Source organism: Corvus brachyrhynchos, unplaced genomic scaffold (assembly GCF_000691975.1).
Source record: "Corvus brachyrhynchos isolate BGI_N302 unplaced genomic scaffold, ASM69197v1 scaffold130, whole genome shotgun sequence".
Taxonomy (NCBI): domain Eukaryota; kingdom Metazoa; phylum Chordata; class Aves; order Passeriformes; family Corvidae; genus Corvus; species Corvus brachyrhynchos.
In genome coordinates, this window is record NW_008236193.1 from 1,599,912 (window position 1) to 1,622,476 (window position 22,565).

General features: G+C 41.0%; 1 protein-coding gene across 1 annotated transcript in view; it reads right to left on the reverse strand.

Annotated features, from left to right (window-relative positions):
- Positions 1 to 1,147: 1,147 nt before the first annotated feature.
- Positions 1,148 to 22,565, reverse strand: part of LMNB2 (lamin B2) — a 28,286-nt gene continuing 6,868 nt past the window's right edge. Inside the window, exons 2-11 of the mRNA XM_008639321.2 lie at positions 18,391 to 18,547; positions 17,563 to 17,688; positions 14,999 to 15,169; positions 11,761 to 11,886; positions 11,342 to 11,562; positions 10,485 to 10,776; positions 9,854 to 9,961; positions 8,911 to 9,030; positions 7,418 to 7,519; positions 1,148 to 6,316 (exon numbers count right to left, since the gene is read on the reverse strand). Coding sequence (XP_008637543.1) covers positions 6,275 to 6,316; positions 7,418 to 7,519; positions 8,911 to 9,030; positions 9,854 to 9,961; positions 10,485 to 10,776; positions 11,342 to 11,562; positions 11,761 to 11,886; positions 14,999 to 15,169; positions 17,563 to 17,637 — 1,257 coding nt within the window. The 5' untranslated portion in view covers positions 17,638 to 17,688; positions 18,391 to 18,547 and the 3' untranslated portion in view covers positions 1,148 to 6,274. The remainder of the gene's footprint in view (positions 6,317 to 7,417; positions 7,520 to 8,910; positions 9,031 to 9,853; positions 9,962 to 10,484; positions 10,777 to 11,341; positions 11,563 to 11,760; positions 11,887 to 14,998; positions 15,170 to 17,562; positions 17,689 to 18,390; positions 18,548 to 22,565) is intronic.

The window sequence follows — 22,565 nt, forward strand, 5'->3', positions numbered from 1 at the left end:
TCCCCGAGCGCTGGTGTCACCGCCGGCCGCGGAGGAGGCGGCCCCGAGCGAGCTCCCAAGGGATCCCCGGGGCTGGGCCGGGCCCGGGTCAGACAACAGCATTCGAGTACTAGGGCTCAGCTCAGCCCCACGAACTGAGGCAACGGGAAGGGGCTTTAAACCGGCAGCACCGAGACACAAACGCTGACCAGCTGCACCCCGTGGTGAAACACCGGCTCTGCTGGGATCCCCGCAAACTCCCCTGTGAGTTGTCTCCGGAATTCATCCCTCTGTTCTTCGAGGCTTCCTTCTGCCTTACATGACTCAGGTGAGAGGCCCATGCCCTTAAAGTCTGCCTCAATTCCATTACACTTACCTCCATTAAGTAAGAATGCTGTGGGACGAGGTAGAAGCAAATGGAAAAGGACAATGCTACGGAGTTCTTTTTCATGGGTGAGATGTGATGTGCAGGTAGGAGATGGCATGAGAGGAGGGGACTGGGTATGACAGCAGAGCTAAAGCCAAAACTGGGCTCATCTTCACTAGCTCAAGCCTACACTCCAGAGTACTGCAAACCATATCATCCCGTCTTTGGATCTGCCCACTTCAAACAGAATTCATTCCTACCACCTTGCAGAAGCATCATCAGCTAGCACTAACAATGGGGCAGCTGCCTAAGATACAATTTTAAAATGAGTATGGACTGGAAAGTGGGCTGGAAGCTGAGCCAGGCTGGCAAATGCGTTAGCTTGTGGCAATGCTTCTGGCCATCCCTAAGAATCCATCACTGCCAGGGACTGGTATCTGCTCTCATTCTTATTTAGCATCAAGTAAGTTAAATCTAAAAACCCCTTCAGTGCAGGGGTGATGAGAAAGCAAGGGAAGGTTTATCTGCTCCAGCTCCTGATATTCTTCCCCCTGCTTTTGTTGGTACTGATCAGAGAGGACAGCACGTTCTACTAGCGCTGTGTCACATTTACGGAAAGCGTTCGCTTGCTTCTGGAGCGCACCCCACGATCCCCAGAGCACATTCTGTGATTCAGCTGATCACTGTTAGGAGCACAGCTCTTTGTGTCCTCTCTCCACACTTACTAAAGGCCTCCTTGGATGAATTCTCTCAAACAGCCCACATGACCTGTGTGTTGGTTAATAGACAGAAGGAAACCAATAAAATGCAAAACATTTATTCGAGTGTGTTGTACAAAAAGTTTCCAGTCATAAAATGTATATTACAAATCATTGAAAAAGACAAGACATTTGGCATGCATATTCTAAAAAGAAAAGAAAAACCACTTTGAAATGATAAAGTCTAGATCATGATGTAGTTTTTCTGAGTTTCAAGTGAATATTTTATAATTTTGCCTTTGTGTTTCTGTTACCAATCTTTTTAATAATTCCCTATTTAAAAAACTTGAACCTTCCAAAAACTCATCTGCAGCAGCTGACTGGAGGTGGTTACTGCAGTGCCCTCAAGCCAGACCTATCTAAATCAAAATTTTGTTAAAAAATAAAAATCATAATTCAAGTCACAAGGCATCACTGCTATGAAAATAAGAGATCAACTGTATTTTGTGCCCAAATGGAAAGCAGTTTGGCTTAAACTTGCTCAGAATAGATTATTGCTTGTAATTTTAGTGTAATGATCTGGGTAGCTGAATATCCAGTAACATCTGCCTTACCAAGATGGACTTGTCACTTCAGTAATAGCTAACTAGAAAAGCTGGAAGTTCAATAAACCACATCTTATTATCTCGAACTCCAAGTCAATTCACTGCTTGTGCTATTCTGAATGGAAGCTTTGAATATCGAGCATCCTTTTCACTCTAGACCTTAGCATTTCAAGAAAGGCATGTTTACAAATAATAATTGCATGTAAATATGGTCTTGTATAAAAAAAACCAACAAACACCTTTAAATAATTTTAAAACTGGTTTAAAGCTAAGCATATTGAAGGGCAAATAAAAATTCTGTTTCCCAGGCCATTTTAAATGAGAAAACAATCTCTCCAATATAATTTGTCCCGACATTCAGCTAAAACAGTGCTTTGAAAAATGCAATCACTATCTCACCTTCCGCTCACTGGTTCACAAGGCTTTGCTCACACAGAGTTTGGACCCAACAGTGTCAATAAAATGCAGGATCAAATATGGATATGCCTTTGTTTAGAGATAAGACTTTCAAAAGAAGATACACAAAGAAGAGATAGAATGGTTTAACAGTGAAGACATGAGAAAAGTGGCTACAAGAGATCTAGAACATACAGCATGCATGTTTTCCTATAGCATCAAAACCTTTCTGATGCACATAAAGTAACAGATTCTTCAATGCCCTGGGATGCAGAGAGGATTTTTATAGGTCTGTTCTAACCTGCAACCTCTGTTGAGGTTGCAGTTAAAGGGCCTTTATACAAGATGACCATTAAAAAAGAAAAAAAAAGGTGTATAAAAGCCAGTAAGATCCCTGAACTGAACATGAAGTGTCCCGTTGCTCAAGGACAGACACCACACGTAGTGATCTTTCACAGTACAGTACTGCTTCACACTGCAGTACAATTCCCACATTACTGCCAGCTTGCACACATGCTCAGCTGGCTTTTACATCACAGGAAGCAGATATTTATATTCTTCCTGAGACTTTTGGTTCCTGCTACAAACACAGACTATGCAGCCAACTCCCCATCTAATGGCAACACAGAGCTGAAGACAAGTGAGCAACATGTCAGTGCAAATGATGGGTTCTGTCAGAGCCAAGCTGGAGCCCTGTGTAGGCATAAAGAGACCTGCTGGGAAATAGAGCTGTGAAGCAACAAGGGAAACTGGAAATACAGCTGTGCAGCAGCAAAGGAATCACAGGAAATATGGAACAAGGGAATCCCAGCCACGCCCGCTCCTTGCAGTCCGTCACTGCAATGCAACAGTTAAAAGGAACAAATGCAGAAGCAAGGGAGACAAAAGTGGCATGAAATGCCAGGGACTCTGAGGCTACACCTCACTCCAGAAGACACCACATTCCTGACAGGTCTGCAGATGGATGGACTTGTTCTGAGACAAGTATTTTCATGTGGCATGAGCTTAGGAGGAGGCAGGATACATCTATTGTATTTTATATGATATTCTGTTATGATCTACACATAGGAAAAACTATTTACTATTTCATCCAGAATAAGGTTGTATTTCTGGAATAAGAACATCCATATGGATAGTTATGCTCAATTAACTACTCTGATAAAAGCTTCATTTCCCTCATCAGGGACACCCTAAAATCACTTTTCTCCAGACAAGTCAAATCTATTTCTCCTTCAAGCTTTATGCCAGGTATCAGCACTGGAGTAGAACTGCTGTCCACGTTCTAATTTCGTCAAGACTGGTTCATATACAGGATCAAAGAGAAAAAGGGGGAAAGGCGACACTGGATTTCATTTGGACAAAAAGCTTTAAATATCCTGAAAATTGAAAAAATCCTTGAAAGATGGAAAAAAAAGAAACAATGCTTTTTGGGCTGGTAAAGCTACAAAACTGCCTCCCAGTCTGGCCAGGACAGTGCTGTTAAGACTGAAGCTCAGCATCAAAAACAAGAGGCTGGGATGGTGGCTGGAGAAGGCGACACACAAAAAAGAAAGTACATGGAATACAGTAGTTCTTCTGTGTCTTGTAATTTACAGCCAGGAGTTATTTATCATATTTTTAGTGGCCTATTAAAAAGCACTGTGGTAACAGAATCATCCACATTCAGACTGTTGGCTTTTCCCACAGTGTCAATAACAGGTTTATTTGACCTGTATATACCTAAACATGGTCCTGAAGAATCAAATAAACTGTTTCCAAAGTTAAAGGACACAGTTCCAATTCTAAGGACAAATTCTGCAGACTGTTACTCAAGGGCACAGTGCTCATCACAAGAGATCTGCAAGCACCAGTTCTTAAGGCTACAGGAAGACACATTCCCCATACAGTAGCTGTTAAGAAAACTATGGCTCAGGTAGCAAGAGGTTCTTCATTCGAGCTGCCTTTCTGAGGCCATTCTTTACAGGAAACAAACAAAGAAAAAACCACAGAAAAAATGCAAATTAACTGCATGTTCATTGCTTTAGTATTTAAGATCACAAAATAATCTTAAATTTACAGGACAATCATAAAGGAATAAGCAGTCTGAAAACTGGCCAATGTAAAAAAATAAATACAGATCTTTAGGGGAAAAAGCAAAAAGCCCTCAAACACTATGTCAGTAGAAGCTGTGGGTCAGAAAGGGAAATGGTGTCCAGTGGTTGGAAGGTGTGTTGCAAAAATAAATTTACACTGATTGCATTCATTTGCATAACAGTGAATTTAGAAAAGGTAATTGTAACAGTATGTCTGAGAAACATAATTTCACTAGATACATCTTACAGAGAAAGAGACATGATTTACTACATATTTAACCTTCTACTCAAGCAGAGTGGGAAAATTACCTTAGAAAGATGGCCAAGTACATCAATGCAGTTATCCCATCAGCCCAAACAGCCAAACCTTCATCCTGTTTTTTTGTAATGGGTCTTTCTGATAATGGATTAAAACGTAATTCTAAATGTCTAGTCAGCAACTCAGTCATCCCATTCAAATGGAGAAAAGTAGCATCTTTGATTTATTTTTAAATGGTAAAATAAATCCTGAAGCTTAAAGCCCCTTTTGTTCCCACCCTGCTTGCATAACAAAGCCATCAGCCAGAGCCACTAAACTGACTTTCTAGGTTATATCTGTCAGTCACGATACTGTTCAGAGAACATAATGTCCGAAAGCCACCGAAAACATCCAAACCTTGTCACTTGTCTGATGAGTCTTAACTATTTGAATGACACGATCAGAGTTCAAGAGTGCAGGTAAGAACAGGATTCTATGCTGGAATCAAAGGGTATCCAAATTTTGTATCCAAACTAGTAGCTGAAAAAACATTTGCATTCTTTGGAGCAGTCAAGTATTTTCCCTCGTGCTTAAGGATGAACACTAACCCTTAGGGGACTCAAGAGTTATCTCCAGAGAAATGCAGCAGCAGAAACCTTAAGCTAAATGGACACTGTCAGATAAAAAATGCATCCTATTAAAATAAAAATCACGTGCTGCCCATACAACACATATAGAAAATGTGGTTTTTATTATTCTCCTTTCACTCCTTGTCAGACTTTGCCTCGAGCACTTGAACGCTGCATCACTTACGTCCTTAACGGAGGCAGTTCCTTTGACTATTTAAAAGGCATTGAACTATTTCTGCCGTATTTTGCAAATATTGCTCCTTAGGATATCTGACAATGCCCCTTTGAACACAAGAGAAGTATGAACAAGCTGTATCTAGCTCTGATTAACAAAGTCAACATTTACATGGGATAACCTTTAAAATTCCCAATATTTATCATTGCCAAAAGTATAAATATGTTTTACTTCTAAAATCTTAATCAAATATCCTTAAAGCTGAATATGTCAAAAGGATTAAATCATAAATACTGAATATCACAATTTGTGTCCATGATTTAACTTGTGACAATGGCAAAATCCCTAAAAATCAAACACTGCGAACTCCGGGTTTGACACTTCCAACTTAGGATGGTGTGTATATTCAGGAAGCAGAACCCACCATCTTCTGAAATGATGACATGGAGCTCAGGTGTGACAGACCCAGATGTTTTACCATTAGGCTGTCAAATCTTGGAGAAAGACACGATGGCAAGGTCCTGAGTCAAAAATGCCTACAATGAAGCTTCCCTGTGTCATTGCAATTGTGGAGCAGCACTTTAAATGAATCTGGGGTCTAATTTTCCTAAGCTGGGAATTGCTGAGGGTACCAGGCAGAATACTAGCATTTCTACAACTGTGGAGGAAACACTCTGTGAATCTCTCCCAGGGCCCTGCAGATGAACACACTTCATTGAACTTCTTTTCTGGGGGTATTATACTGGTTGTATATGTAATTATCCATTTACCATACACTCAAGGAGTCTCATCTCATTTTAGCTAAAAATCTCTTTTCTGCTTTAGGTTTCTATGTAAGACTTTAAACTCTGTATGGGGAAAAATATTGTATTCCAATATAGCGTTTCAACAAAGAGGGAAAAATAAAGAAATCTATTAAAAATTCTGGCAGTTTTGTTCAGTAAAGTTTTTTTCTGAAATTTTTTTTATAAAAATGTACCAAGGCGTAAACGTCAAAGAAATCAGGTGATGCATATAAAAATAGTTTTCAGTGGCTCTGGAAGGAAAAAATAGCAAAAATAAAAGGAAATAAATGAAGGGGAAAAAGCGCAAATAATAGTTTCTTTCTTCTCTTTTCACATCACTGAGCATCCTCTAGAGGTTGTTCTGGGATCCCCCTAAAATAAGATAGGCAGAGTTGAATTCAATTCTTACCAGCTATTCAGATTGCAAGCCTAGACTGGTTATCATCTCAGTTGTCAAAAGCACTTTTTTAGTAGTTTAGTTATATTAAGGGAACATCACTACTCTAGAGGAAGGAGAGCACATGCCCCGGTTTGCTGCCAGGACTGACACACTGCCCCTCTGGTTGTGCTTTCCTGCAATGGGTTGACTGGTTAGTCCCCGTATTTCCAACAGTGATAGAGATGACAAATTAATGATGTCATTAGCTCGAGACCAGCAAGTTCCTTTATTTCAAATGCTGATTCCATTTGAGAGAGATCTCTGCTGTACAGCTGCTTTTTTGGGTAAGAAAAATCAGTTGCTTTATACTACAAATACACTGCTCAATCTCTTTGGGACCAAAAAAGCTTTGAGAACTCAGCTGCAAACCTGCACAGAATGGGTTCTTTGTGAAAAGAGCTACTGATGGCCACTGATCAGAGGAACAAATCACTTGAGTTTCAAATTTAAAATATTTTCTGATATCACCTATATATCTTTCTCCTTTTTTTGCTCTGTCAACTGCTGGTCACTTATTTCACATTATTAAACTAAGGGTTATCAAAACATTGAGGTGGTATTATTAAGAAAAAACAAGTTTATTTCAGGTGTAGAAGATATATTGTATCAGAAAATAAACCAATAAGCTGAAGCTTGCAGCAAGAGAAGTACCACGCATTCCTGGCTTTCAGTGGTTATCTGGTAATATTCTGCTTCCAGCAAGAATGTCCCAGCTCTGTTGTACAGAGCAGCAGATACTGAACAGGAGGAGCACTGCCTGCTAATACTGCAAATGTGTGATCTGAAGCACAGATACCCTGAGCTGGCATCAGCCACTGCCTGAGCTGTACCAGGATGGATCCCAGCAGTAACTCCTGGCAGCACCGCTCACATTGTCCTCTCTCTGTGCACTGCAATGTTGCAAGCAACCATTGGAAGAAAGGACCAGGAAGCTCAGAGCTGACAAAAGTTGAACGGGATCCCCTCCTAAATCTTATGCCTGATTGATCCAACTAATGAGGCACAAGTTAAATATCTTCTCTGCATCTGATTACCTGTTGGTTGAAAAGGTCTTCTTCTCCATATTCTGCTTCGTCTTCTTCCTCTTCATTCTCTCGCATGACTACTGATTTAGTAACGCTTCTCACTGCAACTTCCTACACAAAATGACAGATAAGGAGATGGCCAGGAGTCATTATCTATCCATTAAGTTTTTGCTATACCATCAATATAATATCCTTATTAAATTTTGGAGAGTTTAAAGCAACTTAGCCTAGATTTAACACTAGCTATGCAAGCAAATACTGGTAATATCCTGCAAACCACAACATCATTCCTATTTCTGTGCACTAAAAGGCATGGTAATGTAATTCACTCACTTGAATTCTCTTTCATTACCCTGGGATTTAAGAGGAAGCAGATGTGTTTCAGGTGATTAGTAGTCAGTTTTACACAATGTCACCGCAGACACCGGTAAGAGCTGACTGAAATACAGTGTAATGTGAGAAACTAAACTTTCTCAGTATGATTACACAACATTAAGAATATTTGCAATTTCTAATAAATATTTAGTATCAATTGCATATGTTGGTTATCAGCACAGTCTTACAAGCCAGGTACTAAAGAGAATTCTAAAACCCCAGGAAGCTTCCTTTATTACTAAATTATTTTTAACACTTCTAACTAGTAAGAAATTCTTCTGCCTAGTTGCACCATAGAAATCACAGGTGAAAATCTCTAGTTGTGGAAGATGTTGCCCTTAACATACACTCCTAAGGTAAAGGTAACCACAGTGAAAACAGACATGAATTTGAAATTTTTTCAGATACTAGTTTGACCACACAGTTTGAATACTGAGTGTTAGCTTTCTATTTGTACAAATTACCCCCACTCCTACCTCATCCTGCACACAACGTTGTTCTGGAAAACTGCCAGCGAGAAAGGCAACACAAAAACTGATACAACTGTGGTCTGTTTCCTTTTCCTACTGCTATCAGATTGCTGGGATAATGGCATGGTTATGAGTAACAGCCAAGGCACGATTCTCTCTTGCAAAAGTCATCTGCAGGGATGGTTTTAAAAAAATTAGCTGTGAGCAGATGTAAGACAATGCAAAATGCTCAGGAACATCTGCCCAATGAGAACTTATGATATGCTTCTAACATGGAAAGGACAACTATTTTCCTACATTTACACTGCACCTCAGAACACCATAGGGACTATATAATGGAACTTCAAATTGCCAGAAATGCTTCTTTTCTTTGTCTCTTTTGAAAGTACAGACTGCAATTCCAAACAAATTCTCTACTAGCAGCATATTCTTCTAAAGCAGGAAAAAAGTGTCTATGGGCATAATCATGATGATCACAGTCTTCAAAAATATCCCAAAAATGTCAGAGATATGTACAGACTTAATTATTTCAGTGTTATAAACTGACATATTAGAAGACAATAGGGGAGATCTTACAATCAGGATCTTGTCATTGTGTCATGTCACCCCACCCTCAAATTAAGAGTGGGAGATAACCAGCCCATGGACACAACCTACCTCTCCTTCAGAGTTCACGAGGTAAGTGCGGATATTTCCACCAGTGCCCCAGCTGCCTTGATTCTTCCACACGAGAACAGAAGGGGGGCTATGAGATACGCCTGCATCTGCTCCCCAGATCTAGTGAGAACAACAATCTGTAATTAGCTGTTTATCCAACCTTTTCCTTTAAATATACATATCCCCCTAATTCTCCTACTTCACTCTACGTACCAAGTTTTTTTTTCTGAATTCCAATGGCAGTTTTGCCCTACTTTTAACTACACTATTACTTGTAGTAAGGTATTAAAAAAATCTAATATTGCAGTCATCAATTCTTTTCTGAACAAATTTCTTCTACCACTGTCTCAATAACCATACTTTATGGAGCCAAGGCAAAAAGCAGCATGTAGTGTATCAACCTAACCTTTTATATGTATCTGAACAATTGATACTTACTTAGAAATAGCTGCATGTGATTAAAAGATACATTTGTTTCTCCTTAAAAGAACATGTTGCAGATTGAAAATAAAATGTAAAATTATTGAAAAGCAGCTGTTCTACTACAGTTAATGCTGAGAAAATCCAGTCTTAGCTACAGTCTACTAGTCTGGATGAATCCTCTGAACTATTCCCATTTCTTTAAGAGGTTGACCAGGATTAGGGCTCCAAACCTGGGCAAAGTTGTTTGGAAACAAATAGTCCTTGACTAATCCCCCAAAATATCTTTTTATTCAACTTTCTCTGTGTCCAAAAAAAAAAAAAAAGTCTTAAATACTTAAGTACTAATACAGAAATTCATTTTTTGTTCTGCATTTTTATAACTGAAATCCTGCTCCTCTAAAGTGAAATTCATGAACCCCGAAGTTACACCCCAAATCAGGCTGTAGCAAACTTCAAGATTTCCAATTGCCACAGCATCAACAGAAGAATATGTTGTTGACATACTGTAAATACAACTTACTGTAACAGTCTGCCCAGCTCTGAGGACATACTTAGGAGTAAATTTGTAAGCAATTTCTTCTCCATCTCCAATTTGTCTTTTCAGTCTCCAGTTACCCAAAGACTGATCCTAACAGAGAGAATCAGAAAGTTATTCAGAGCGAACAAAACAGAACAAACAGGCATCAGAGTCTAGGTCTTTGTTATTAAAATAATGGGAATATAAATTTATTTATATGGTTGTTAGACATTTGCATTCTACCTTGAAAGTATTTGGTTATATCCAGTTAGAGTCTAAAGTGTAAATCCCATAAGGTCATTCAGCAAAATTTTAAAAGATATCCATTTCACACAACAAAGTTCTGCTAGACAGAAGGCTGTTTCTGTGAGCAATGTCCCAGCACACATTTACACATTTGGGACACAAATTGTGTTCTCTTCCTCCAGCAAACATTACACTCATGTTAACCAACCATTATGCTCAACTTTTCAAAGTTGATTCCTGGAGTTGATTCCCATTAATTCTTGGAGGATGCTGCACCTTGAGATGCTGCTCCTGCTCTCCACATGGGTGTACCTACTCATGCTGCAAAGGGCTGTGTAACATCTCAGTTCAGCTCCTCCTTGTTTTCTATGAGATCTGTGATGCTCACCTTCTCCGAGTTGTTCTTAAGCTGAACATATTTGCCCTCCAGGTCTATCTCTTCTATGCTGATACTTCCTGTAGCTGAAGCTTGCTGGGACATTTGAAAACTACTGCTACTGCTGCTGCCACTGATACTTCCAGTGCCGATCCCGCTTGTTCCACTGCCGGAAAGCTCCTCTGCTTCAATACGTTTTCTCTTGCCTCGGGAAGAGCGAACAAGTGAAGTGCTGCTGCTGCTGCTGCTGGAGGTAGCCCGAGAGACTGTGACACGGGAGGAGGGACTTGGAGAGAGCTTCAACCTTAACACAACCAAGAATGCATTTTAATGAATTTATCCAGAGAACCACAGACAAAGCTACAATATCCCCAAGTAACCAGACTGTAATGTGCTCCGAGGCTGACAGCAGCCTCACTCTCAATATCAAGAGGACTTCATACACAAGGAGGAGGGGGCTACCCATCCCTGAGGAATGTTCTGGCAGTATGACCATGTGACGCAGAAAGCAGTGCTACTGAGAGCAACACAGATCACTTAACCCCTCCCTCCAGTACAGCTACTACTAAACACACTATTCTCAGGCCCCATGATTTAAGACCACAGAAATACAAGCACTTGAGTAAAAAGATGATATGAAGACCAAGCACAGAATGATATATTCCACTCTACTCCAAACCCATTATAAAAACCCAAAATAAAGACAGTGTTCAGCTGAGAACAAGTGTTCCATGCAACACACTGTGGTGTGAAGCCAACTTCAGTGAAAGGAAATCTGGGCATGCCTGCACAAGTGGTAAAAAAATAAGTGCAAGAAATGAAAATAACACTTGTAAGTCCTGAGAAAAGAAAGTGGAATCTGTATGTACCTTTCCTCTTCTCCTTCCAGGAGTTTTCGGTAAGCACTGATCTCCATGTCCAGTGCTAATTTAACATCAAGCAGTTCTTGGTACTCTGTAAGCTGAAGCTGCATCTGGTCCCTCATGTCTGTCATTTCCCTCTCCTTTGCATCCAGCATCTTCCTAAACTTCTCCCGTTCACCAGCCATCATTTCCTCCAGTTCCCGAATGCGATCTTCTGCTGCACTGGCCTAGGCACACAGCACAAGAAAAAGACCACTTGGCATCCATGCAAGTCCACTCAAAAAGTTAAAAGCCTTCTCCCTCCCAAATGAACATAACAAAGATCTCTCTATGTAAAATTCAGAAAATATGAAGGGTCAGAAATGTTAATATATTCACACAAAACAGCTGTGTGTTTGACCCAAAAGCAAATTTAGTCCCTTTACCTGTTTCTGAAGACCAGAAAGCTGGTAGCTGAGAGCTTCTATCCTCATGCGAGCCTCCTTCAGCTCCTCTCGAGCTGCACCAGCAGCTTTGTCATTTTGGTCAGAGGACAATTTGGCATTCTCCAGCTGAAAGGAAAGTTTTATACAGCTCACTTGTACTGAGTTAGAAATCCAGCAATATACTTTTGGTAAAAAAATAGCAACTGTTTAATTTTAAAAATTTTAAATGGTCTGGTAAGTTTAGGATAAGAAGTGCATAACATTAAGAAATGCTCTAAGGACCAGGAAAATCTATTTCAGATCTGTTCCTAGAGGATTTGCTTATGCTGTTAAAAGAATACTCTATTAGCCCTTCCATTATACAAGCAACCTTAGTTTCCAAAAAACTGACCACGTGCTCTGCTTGTTTGTCCTAAGGCAAATCACACTGGGTGACAGCAAAGGCTGCCTACCTAATTCCTGTCCTGGTCCAACAGTTCCCTGGATGCCCAGCGACTAACTCAATAAAATATTCCACAGGTATTATGTCTCTGCTGGCCATTTGCAACTCAGGGACTTCCTAAGTCAGAGACAATATTTTGCTGCTTACTACCTCTCCATGGATTTCTCAGGCAGGAATTTGTCTCTGCTTTTTGAATTTTTGGGGCAAAGAGTTTAGCTCTATATTAAAGAACAATCCTTTTTGTTTCTTCTCAATCTGCCACTGGACATTCACTGTTCCTGCTCCTACTGAAAAAATAATAAACCATCACTCCCCATTCACCTTCCCCCATGCCATTTATCCTTTTACAGACATCCATTCTATCTTCCACTTCTCTCAACGTGTCTCTTTTCCAGGTGAAAGTTTTATTTAAAGTTTTCTCATGCATGACTTGTTTCCCACTCTAAATTGTCTTTGTCAGTCTGGTATTACTCTGTAGTACCTTTGCAAGAAGGAATAAAACTACCCACGGCACTCCAGACGACATCCTGTCCCAGAAACAAAACAATGGGTTTGGTTTTATTCTCTTTCCCTAATAGTTGTCAATATATGATTTGGTTTTAATTTTTGTTAAATTCACCTAGTGAACAAGCTTCATTTCTAGTGGTTAATTTTAACCAAAACAGAGAGAGCAAAACCAGAACTGTTACATGGTAAGTTTCATGAAAGCAGAGAGCTAGAAAAAGCATCCTTTGCATGCCTTGCAGCTGGACTTCAACAATTTTGCCACACCATGGAATCCACTCAAAAACTAAACCAATCCAATTCTAAGAATAGTTCCAGGGAGAAGATGTTCTTTAGCCACACAGCACAAAGCTTTATAAAATCAGTCTTCATTAGCTCTGCTATTCACTAGGTTCTGAGCAGCACACACAGAGCCTTCTTTACAGATTTTGAAGGAACTTCAACTACACACTCCATTACTTCTTGTAAAGTTTAAAATTAAAAAATATTTGAAGTCTGACAACCATTCACAACCTTACAGTCATGCTGGCATAGTGCCAAATACTCGGAATTTCTATTGCTTATTATCACAGATCATGATGATCTTTCTTAGAAGCCCCTCTTAAGTATTCAAAAGTCACAATAAAGTCTCCCTGGAGAGTTCTCCTGTCCAGGCTGAACACCCCATCTCTCTCAGCTCTCTCCATAATAGAGGTGCTCCAGTCCTCGGAGCCTCAGAGACCTCTATTATTTTGTGGCCTTCCCTGGACTTTCTCCAGCAGCTCCACATCTGTCCTGTGCAAGAAGTAAGCTTTTACCCAAGACCGTCTCATCCTGGAGCTGCTCAGTAGCTAAACCTAATGATTTGCTTTGACATCATATTCCTTCCCAGCTTTGGTCCTCCAACAGGGACACATCTTTGTTCAGAAATCACAGAATGAAGTTCACAGCTAAACCCTTCCCTTCATATTCCAACTTCATCCATAACAACCATCTTTTATGCAGGGAAAAAGAAGCTTAATTTGTTCATTCCCCTATTCAAAGCTTGTACTTTTTCATTCTCTAAGTCTGTATATTGCAGCCTTTTCTTAAAATTTTTTTTCTAAGCATCTTCTATCCTGGATCCCCTTCAGACTGTGACAAGTCAATCCAAATAGCTCCTTGTATAAAGTATTACATGTTCCAGAGTTCTGTGAATAATTCCAACACTGCCAACTGTACTTAATTTTGGGGTTTTAGTATCTATTATCTATAGTGTTGCTGCTGTAAGTTAAATATTTGTAGATCTGTGTTTCTCAAGCCAAATAATCGACCTGAAGAATTCAAAGGGAGTCTCAGTGAAGGGTGGGGAGAACAATGTTAGCAGTACCATCATTCTTCCAGACAAGAGAACAAGAAGTGGCTGTAACTATCGACAACAGCCAGAATTGCCATGATGGGGCTCTGAGCAGCCTGGTCTAGTTTAAGACGTTCCTGTTCAAGGCAGGGGGCTGGACTAGATGGCCTTTAAAGGTTACTTCCAGCCCAAACCACTCTACAATTCTATGATTTCCAAATTATATACCATGGTTTTCATCACCAAAGCTGGTCAAGAAAGGTCTGATGTCTTGCCTGAAGTTTCCCTGTCACCAAAGAAATCACAGCTGCATCTAGTAATTTTCCAGTCCAGAACTAACTTAGATCATTGAAATGTAGCCAGGCTTAGACATATTCATAAGTCTATTGGCATGATTAAGAACACTGCAAAGACCACAGTAAGAGCAAAGTGACAATGCACCCTTAGACAAGAAGGCCCTTCCAGTGTGTCTATATTAGTTTGCAAGCTCACTGCATCCAAGCAAAAGCCTATACTGAAACACACCTATTCCCAAGCTCTCCAATCCCCCCCTCCAGCTTCTTATGCACAACATATTGCACATGTTGCAAGTCTTCTCTACCCCCTCCATTTGTGAGGAAAAACTGGATCTACTGACATAATAAAAGAACCCTTACAGCAGAAGACATTGTCTAAACACCTACTGCATGACATCCACTGTTCCCACTGTGTCTTCTGCAGAGACCAAAACCAGCCACACATGTATTCTCACTAACTGACCTCTCTTGACTAAAGCTATTGCTTGCTATTACCTCTGGCTATACCCTCCCTGGAAATGCACCAGCACACAGGTCCCAGGGAAGGCATTTGAACACTGGGACAAAACTTCCTCAAGTTATAGTTACTGGTCTCCTTAAGAGCAGTAGAGCTGGTAGAAGTGGTTTTTATCTCACAAACTGTGCTTCCAGTCTGACAGTGCTGTGGACAGCAGTTGTTACCTTAGCCTGATAGGTCTGCTCCAGCTCCATCTTATACAGTTTGACTTGTTCATCGTGTTGGTTTCGCAGATCCTCCAGAGCCTGAGTCATTTTGGATTCATACTCCTGTTGGCGGCTTGTGTCCACCTCGATCAAACGATGTTCATGTCGTTTTCTTGTTTCCCTTATTTCCTACACACACACAAAAGAAGAGGGACAAATTCCCAGACTAAGGTAAACAGTGCAAGCAGTTACAGTCAGACAACAATTAACTACTGCAGCACTAACTATTTAGTATAATGGCGCTAAGTACTACAGGCATTTAAGCCTGGGAATTGCTGCATGCACTAACAGATTCAAGTATCAGGATGTAATTCTTAAAAGTGATCCAGCTTAAAACCAGCTTCAGAAATAGCCATATACTGTCTAAGTAAGGAGCTGGTTTATGCTACAAAAGTCAAAATGGGGGGAAGGGAGGTGAAAAAACCATCAAGTTTTCCATAGCAAAGAGATTCCATATGCTGCACTACAAACTCTGTCCTTCTTAATAAACATCCTGACATCACAATAGCGGTCTACACGGAGTCAGATGAAAATGAGCACCTTTTGTGAACATTATATATATATTAAAAAATTATTACAGGGATAAACTGCATCTTCAAATTTCACTCTTAAGCACATGCTGATCTCATATATTTTCTATATACTTGATGACCCTTCTCATAAGGTTTTGATTAGAGTATTAATAAAGTAGCAACCCAAGCAATCCTGAGAACACAATTTTTTATGATTAGAGTTTGTACTAAGAAATTTTCATTTTTAGAAATGTATGAGTTTTCTGTGCCTAAGAACACTGGTTCCAAACTAGTAAGGTAAGGCTTACTCATGCACTTATTCATGCAGAGACCTGGCCAGGTCTGAATGTGTGGTATGAGAAAAACAATTTCTTCCTTCAGGGCAGGACAAACAACCAAGGAGTGGTTCTGAGTACTGGGAGGAGGTCTGAAGTTAGCAGCAGGGCCATGAGGAACAACAGCAAGTGAAGCAAGGCTCAATTTTGCCAGACTGGAGTCATAACAGGCTAACACAAATTCAAAGCAACTTTACTAGCTGTTTTGCAGAAATGCTCTACATCTAAAGATAGATCCCGAGAAACATGTCCTTTTACTAGCAGCAATGTGCTCTGAAATGATATGGAAGAAGCTTTCCCTCTGTGGTTAATTTTTACACCAAGAAAACTAGCAAGCAGCAGTCTCTCAGTAACTGTAGGCAATGACAGCTCAGAAGCTGAAGGAATGTCGTGGGGGACTACAAAGGATCAGGCGAAGGGCTGAGCTGATCCAGCAGCTCAACACCACTAGAATAAGCAGGCCTCACTTGCCACACTCCCAATCACAATGTTTTAATTCTAATGGAGACTTGGACCCTTCAGTGAACCAAATCAATTCACTAACGTAAAGGAAAATCAATTTCCTGTAAAGCAAATCAATTTCTTTATTGCTTCGCGTGTTGAATTGGTGCATACAAGAAACAAAGAGCTTCAGGGATGGCTAAAGAACACTCACCCTTGGGCACAGCAAGCTTTAGCAATAGCTTCTGCTGTTTCATTTAGCTTCACCTTCAGTCAATAGTGACACATTCTCCCCAAGAAAAAAAGTTATTTTAAGGTCCTACAACCAATCAAGGGTCTGTCACTGCAGTCAGTGTACCAATTCAACCACTCCAGGGGCATGGAAGTGAGACAATGGTCAGTACATCTCAGGGTGATCTTTGCTTGCTTTGCCTTGCTCCAGCCCCTGTCCCCTGTCCTTAGCCACACAGCCCTGTCCCATCCCTTAAACCAGTCTGAGCACTCCTTTGGATTCTGTGGTAAAACATAACTCAGCCACTAAGTGGTTAAAAACTCAACCAAAAAAACTTAAGTATCTTCCTAGTTAATCTGGTTGAAATGGTTTGGTGCATGGTGAGCCAAGCATCACACCTAGAGAAGGTGAGAGAATGGCAGAAGCATGTGGAGACTGCTCAGCAGCCACTCATTGAATGAGCTTGCTGAACCACCAAAGATGGAATAAACAGACATAACACTTTGCATGTGGTACAGAGAGAAGGTCAGGCTTCCCTTTCCCAATTCCCACTATTACAAAAATTTTGGTCTTCACTAGAACCATTCACTTAACAGGCAGAAAACTATCTCTGCAATAAGCAAGGCAGTTGCATACTGCTCTTGTCAACAAAAACAGGTTATAATCAGGTCCAGCAACCAAAGCTGGTGCAAGTAAAGAGCAGGGCCATGCAACCAGGTCCAGAGAGAGAGAAGAACAACCCTTTCCCACAGCAGTTAGCTGGCTCCATGAGTTCACCTGCCCATGGAACAATACTCTTGTCACCTGGCTCTCATACTGACTCCACCACTGATTTACCATGTAAAAAGGTGTAAAACCTTTAAGTATTTTATTACTCTACCCATTTATAGGAAGGATAATACTGATTTTCTCTACCTGGACTAGTTACTAGTTGCTCATAGTCAGTTTGATTAAACACTACATTAACTTTGGACAGTGGCAAGATTACTATGTTGATAATACCTCCTCAAATACATTCTTCCTGAAATCCAGATCCTCTTGCAAGCTCTGGCACCGATTTTCCAGGTCCACACGCATGAGTGTCTCCTTCTCCAACTGCTTCTTTGCCACAGCATGACCATCTTCAGCCTAGTAAAGAATTTTAAAGATAATTTTGTCTGGATTCCTATCTTCCATCCATAAACCTTTTATGGTCTTCATTTGATGTCTTTAGACCAGTTATCCACAGTAACAAATCTAATGTCAAGCCACTGATTTAAAGAAAACCAACCCACACCACCACCACCAGAAAGAAACACAATAAACAAAAGCCCCACCAAAAAAAAAAAAGAGTAAGTGTGTGTGTGTGTGTGTGTATGTGATATTTAAACCAAGCATATATGTTTGCATACCAGCTACTTAAAATGTAGGATTAGTTCAATACATTTTGATACAGGAGCCAAGGGTTATTAATTCCTCAAGCACAATATGTTGCACTTTCTTTTTCTTGCTAGCATGGTCCCACTGGGTACTCCAGCACAAGTGTAAAATTATGCAGGACCTTACAAAGGACAACATTTGATAACCCAACATCCCATGAGTATAGAAACACCAGAAATTTTTTAATAAAAGCTTCTGATGAGCAAAATGTCTAAAATAATGTGTTGATTTGGTTGTTTTACATAGATTTTTTACAATGTAGTTTTGTATCCAAGAGGGGCCAGGCAAAGGATCAGCAGTAAGCAAGGTGGATCATTGATATTCAGACTATAAACTAACTGCAAAGAAAAAAGGGAATTTACACTACACAACCTGTCTTGTGCTGAAGCAAGAGAGCACTCCCTACCATACCTTAGCAAGCTGGGCACGCAGATCAGCCACCTCTGCTTCCAGACTGCGTTTCTCATTCAGGACAGTATTGAGTTCTGCTTCACTTCTGTGGAAGAGAACTTCCAGATCCTTGATGCGACCCTGAGCCACAGACAAATCTGCATCTTTCTTCTTGTAGCTGGAAAAACAAAAGTACATTATACTTATATGTGGGTGCACAGCCATCCTGAGCATGTCCTGGTTACAGCCACAGGTATTTTGTTATCACACACCTTTTATCAAGCCCAGCTCACCACTACATGGCTCCTGCAGTAACCTGCAAATGCTGCTGATCATTGACCTGGAACACCCCCAAAACAGTACCATGTGCAGCCAGTACCACGTTCTGTAAATGCACGGCATGGTAAAAAACATGTCATGGACAGACAAGGGAAAAACAAGTGGCAACTCTGGCAGCCAAGAGATGGTAATACACACAAGGTGCAAACAGTACTTTTGCATCTGGCAGCTACACAGCTGCTATCCTTTACTTTGGAGTACAGCTCATGAAGCAAAGTACATGCAATGGCCAAAGAGGCCTGAACAGCCCCAGGGTTTTATATCTGATGTGGTCAAGCCTATTCCTCATTATATATTCCCACACAAAGTAGTAAAATAAAACAATCCACTATGGAAATGTGTTCACCTTTCAGGAATAAACCAGTATTTCTTCAGCAGCATTCATTACAGTCAAAGCATGTCCAAGTGCTTTAAATATCATTATTTGAGCTGTTATATCTAACTTGCAGATATCATCAAGGTAATCTTCCTCCTGCCCACCAAGTATTCATCAGTCTTTTCAACTAACATAGTGACTTTCTGCAGCTTTTCTCAGCATGTATCATTATGTTATTAAAAAACTGTTTTGTTATGTGCTGTAATCCTTCCGTGTTGCTGCTTAAGCTCGCTGTTCCAGTCTCACACCACACGAGGTGCAGGGAACAATTTTTTTATTTTTTTCTCTTAAGACATCTCAGACCTAATTTTTCTCCTTTCCTTTCCTCAAATTTCTAATCTATAGATCTGTAGTTTGCACTGTGGTACGTAAGCTGCTTTTAAGGGCCCACAGAAATAACTTTGAAGAGAATTCCTACTACATATAGGCTCTGTATTCAACCTGCAACTCCAAACATGAAAGAAAACCATTACGTTTGCAAAGAGAAGAAAAAAAAGCTGAAAACTACTGCTCTAGATTATACAAACCTTAGTGACCAGCCCAAATGCTGAGGCTTGGTTCCCAAACTCCTCATCACTTGTACAGTCTTCTTGAATTTCTAATTTGCCTGAATTGGCTAGAATTATTTTACAAAAATCCTCCATTATGGGGTATTGGTGTGCTCTACATACAAAATTTCTTTACATGGTTCAGCGTGATGTGCACCTTTTTCTAAGTTAACACCTTTATTTTGTGATGCATGCAGCTTGTGTTTTCTCTCTGCATTTCATAGTGAAGATCTTGGAATTTGTTTTCATTTAACTGTAAACAATTTTTCTTATCAGTCCAATCTGTCACTGTGAATTCTGTTCTGCAACATATGTGCAGTGTCTTCAAACTCAGCAGCTTGCTGGAGGCATATAGACAAAACATGGCTTCTACTTAAAAGACATTTATTTAGCAGCCATCAGAAGGTCACAAGCACTGTATTACACATGTTGCAATGTAAAACAAGCCACTGTGCCCGTGTCACAACCAATCAGACCTGGGAGCCTTCCGACTGTGCAGGACCCAAAGGGCAAATGCCACTTCACTCTGAGCATGAACAGCAGTATGTGCTCACACAGCCTCCTACTTCCTCCCACCTGCAGAAGCCAGGCAGCAAGTGAGTGCTTCCATGGATGGGAATGAACAGAAGTGTTTGATGTACAGCTTGACAAAGAGCCATAGAGAATTCTTGACAGTGATAAGTAACTTTGGCCCCCCTCAAGGACACTAACAACATTGCAAGCCACTTTCATTCACATTTTTATTTTCACTTATAATTTCAGCCTGGCTTATTGCTTTCATGCAAAAATGTGACAGAGGTTTTACAAAGGTAAAACTGCTTTTGGGGGTCTCTGAGATGTTAAAAAGTTCCCAAAAGCAGTCAACGCATCTGGTGAGTGTGTCAATGCTTCAAGGAACACCACATTAGGGTAACTCTTGAGAGTTCTTTGTTTCCAGAAAGTGCCAAGTTTGCTCAAGGGAAATGTTTCAGTGACCACAGAATCACAGGATTGTTTGGGTTGGAAGGGTCCTTAAAGCCCATCTCATTCCACCCCCATCATGCTCCAAGCCCTGTCCAACCTGGCCTTGAACACTTCTAGGGATGGGGCAGCCACAACTGCTCTAGGCAACCCGTGCCAGGCCTTTACCACCTTCACAGGGAAGAATTTGTTCCTAACATCGAATCTAAACATACTCTCTTTCAGTCTGAAGCCACACCCTGCTGTCCTGTCCCTACACATGGGGTAGGTAGCAGGCAGAGGAAGTCACAGCATGACATTCACCCCTCTCAGAGCTGGGAACGTGCAGCTCCAGCAGAAGTCTGCTACAACAAGCAGAATGATGACACCTGACAGATACTGACCTTCAGACCTGGCTTGACCTTGGGAAAAGTGATGCCGGTGAAGATACGAACAGACACTTCATGAACACCAGGACAGGAGACTTTCCTTAACCATGCCATCAGAGTTACCTCTGCTATCAATGAATGGAGCTTATTCACTTCACCAGATCTGGTTCAACAGTCTTGTGGGAGGATGGCGTTCTACCCAAGCAGAAGTGTTGTGCACCTCATCATCCATACCTCCTCCACTTACCCCCTCCCTCCAGCAGTCAAAAGTTTTGTCAAACAGCTGAAGATGAAAACACAAACACTGGAAGCCGGTACACAGCATATAGGACAGAACCATACCTGCTACAGAATAATATGAGAATGGCTATTTTTACAACAATATTTTAATTCTAGATTTAAAAATATGTCCCTACTCCTGATACAAACATCTTTAAAAGTTAAGCTGTTCCTTACATAATATAAATGGTGTTCAAACATCCTAAAGATATTTAACTTTTTATTAAGTGAAACTACCCAACTGCTTTATGAACCTAGTTACAAACTTGGTTCAAAGGAAAAACTTCTACATTCATGAGTTGCATTCAAGGTACAAATAGCATATATATGTATGTATTGTATATGTTATAAAATACACAGAATCACAGAACGGGTTGGGTTGGAAGGGACCTTAAATCTCATCTTGTTTCACCCCTCCCATGGGCAGTGACACCTTCCGTTAGACCAGGTTAGCTCCAAGCCCCATCCAGCCTGGCTTTGAACACTTCCACACAGATGGGGCAGCCACAGTTTCTCTCAGGGCAACCAGTGGTTGGATGTTATGTTCTTCCCCCAGAGGGTGGTGGGGCACTGAACAGGCTCCTCAGGGAATGGTCACGGCCCCAGAGCTGCCAGAACTCCAGGAGAGTTTGGACAAGACTCTCAGGCATAGGGTGGAATTTTGGGGTGTCTGTGCATGGCCAGGAGTTGACTTGATGGTCTCTGTGGGTCCATTCCAGCTCCAGATATTCCATGATTTGACGATTCAGTGCCTCACCACCCTCACACAGAAGAATTTCTTTCCAATATCCCATCCAATGCTGCCCTATGTCACCCTTGTCCTACCACTATCCGCCTTGTATAAAGTCCCATTCTGTCTCTTGGAGCCCCTTTAGACCCTGGAAGGGGCTCAGAGCTCTCCCTGGAGCCTTCTCTTCTCCAGGTAAACACCCCAGCTCTCCCAGCCTGGTTTCAGAGCAGAGGGGTTTCAGCCCTCAGAACATCAGAACACATGGCTGCTGGGGTTTTAGGAGTTTCCCTTCTGTTTTCTTTTTCTGTTAAAGAATTTTCCCCATACATGTTGCCAGGGGGACAAATTACTGGGTGCTGAAGAAAAACAAAAGACCTGTCCACAGGGGGAGGGGTCCATCAGGCTACTCTTTTTCACCTGTGTTTGTGGGCTGTTAGTTCCTGGCGTTTGGATGGAGAGAGAGGCTTGAAGGAACTCGTCAGCACTGAAGACTTCTGCTTTTTCGGCTGCCTGCCTTCCTTCCTTCTACCGGAGAAACCCCGCGATCCCAAGCCCACCTTCCCTGCCCCGCTGGGAGCTGGGCCGTGGCCGCCCCG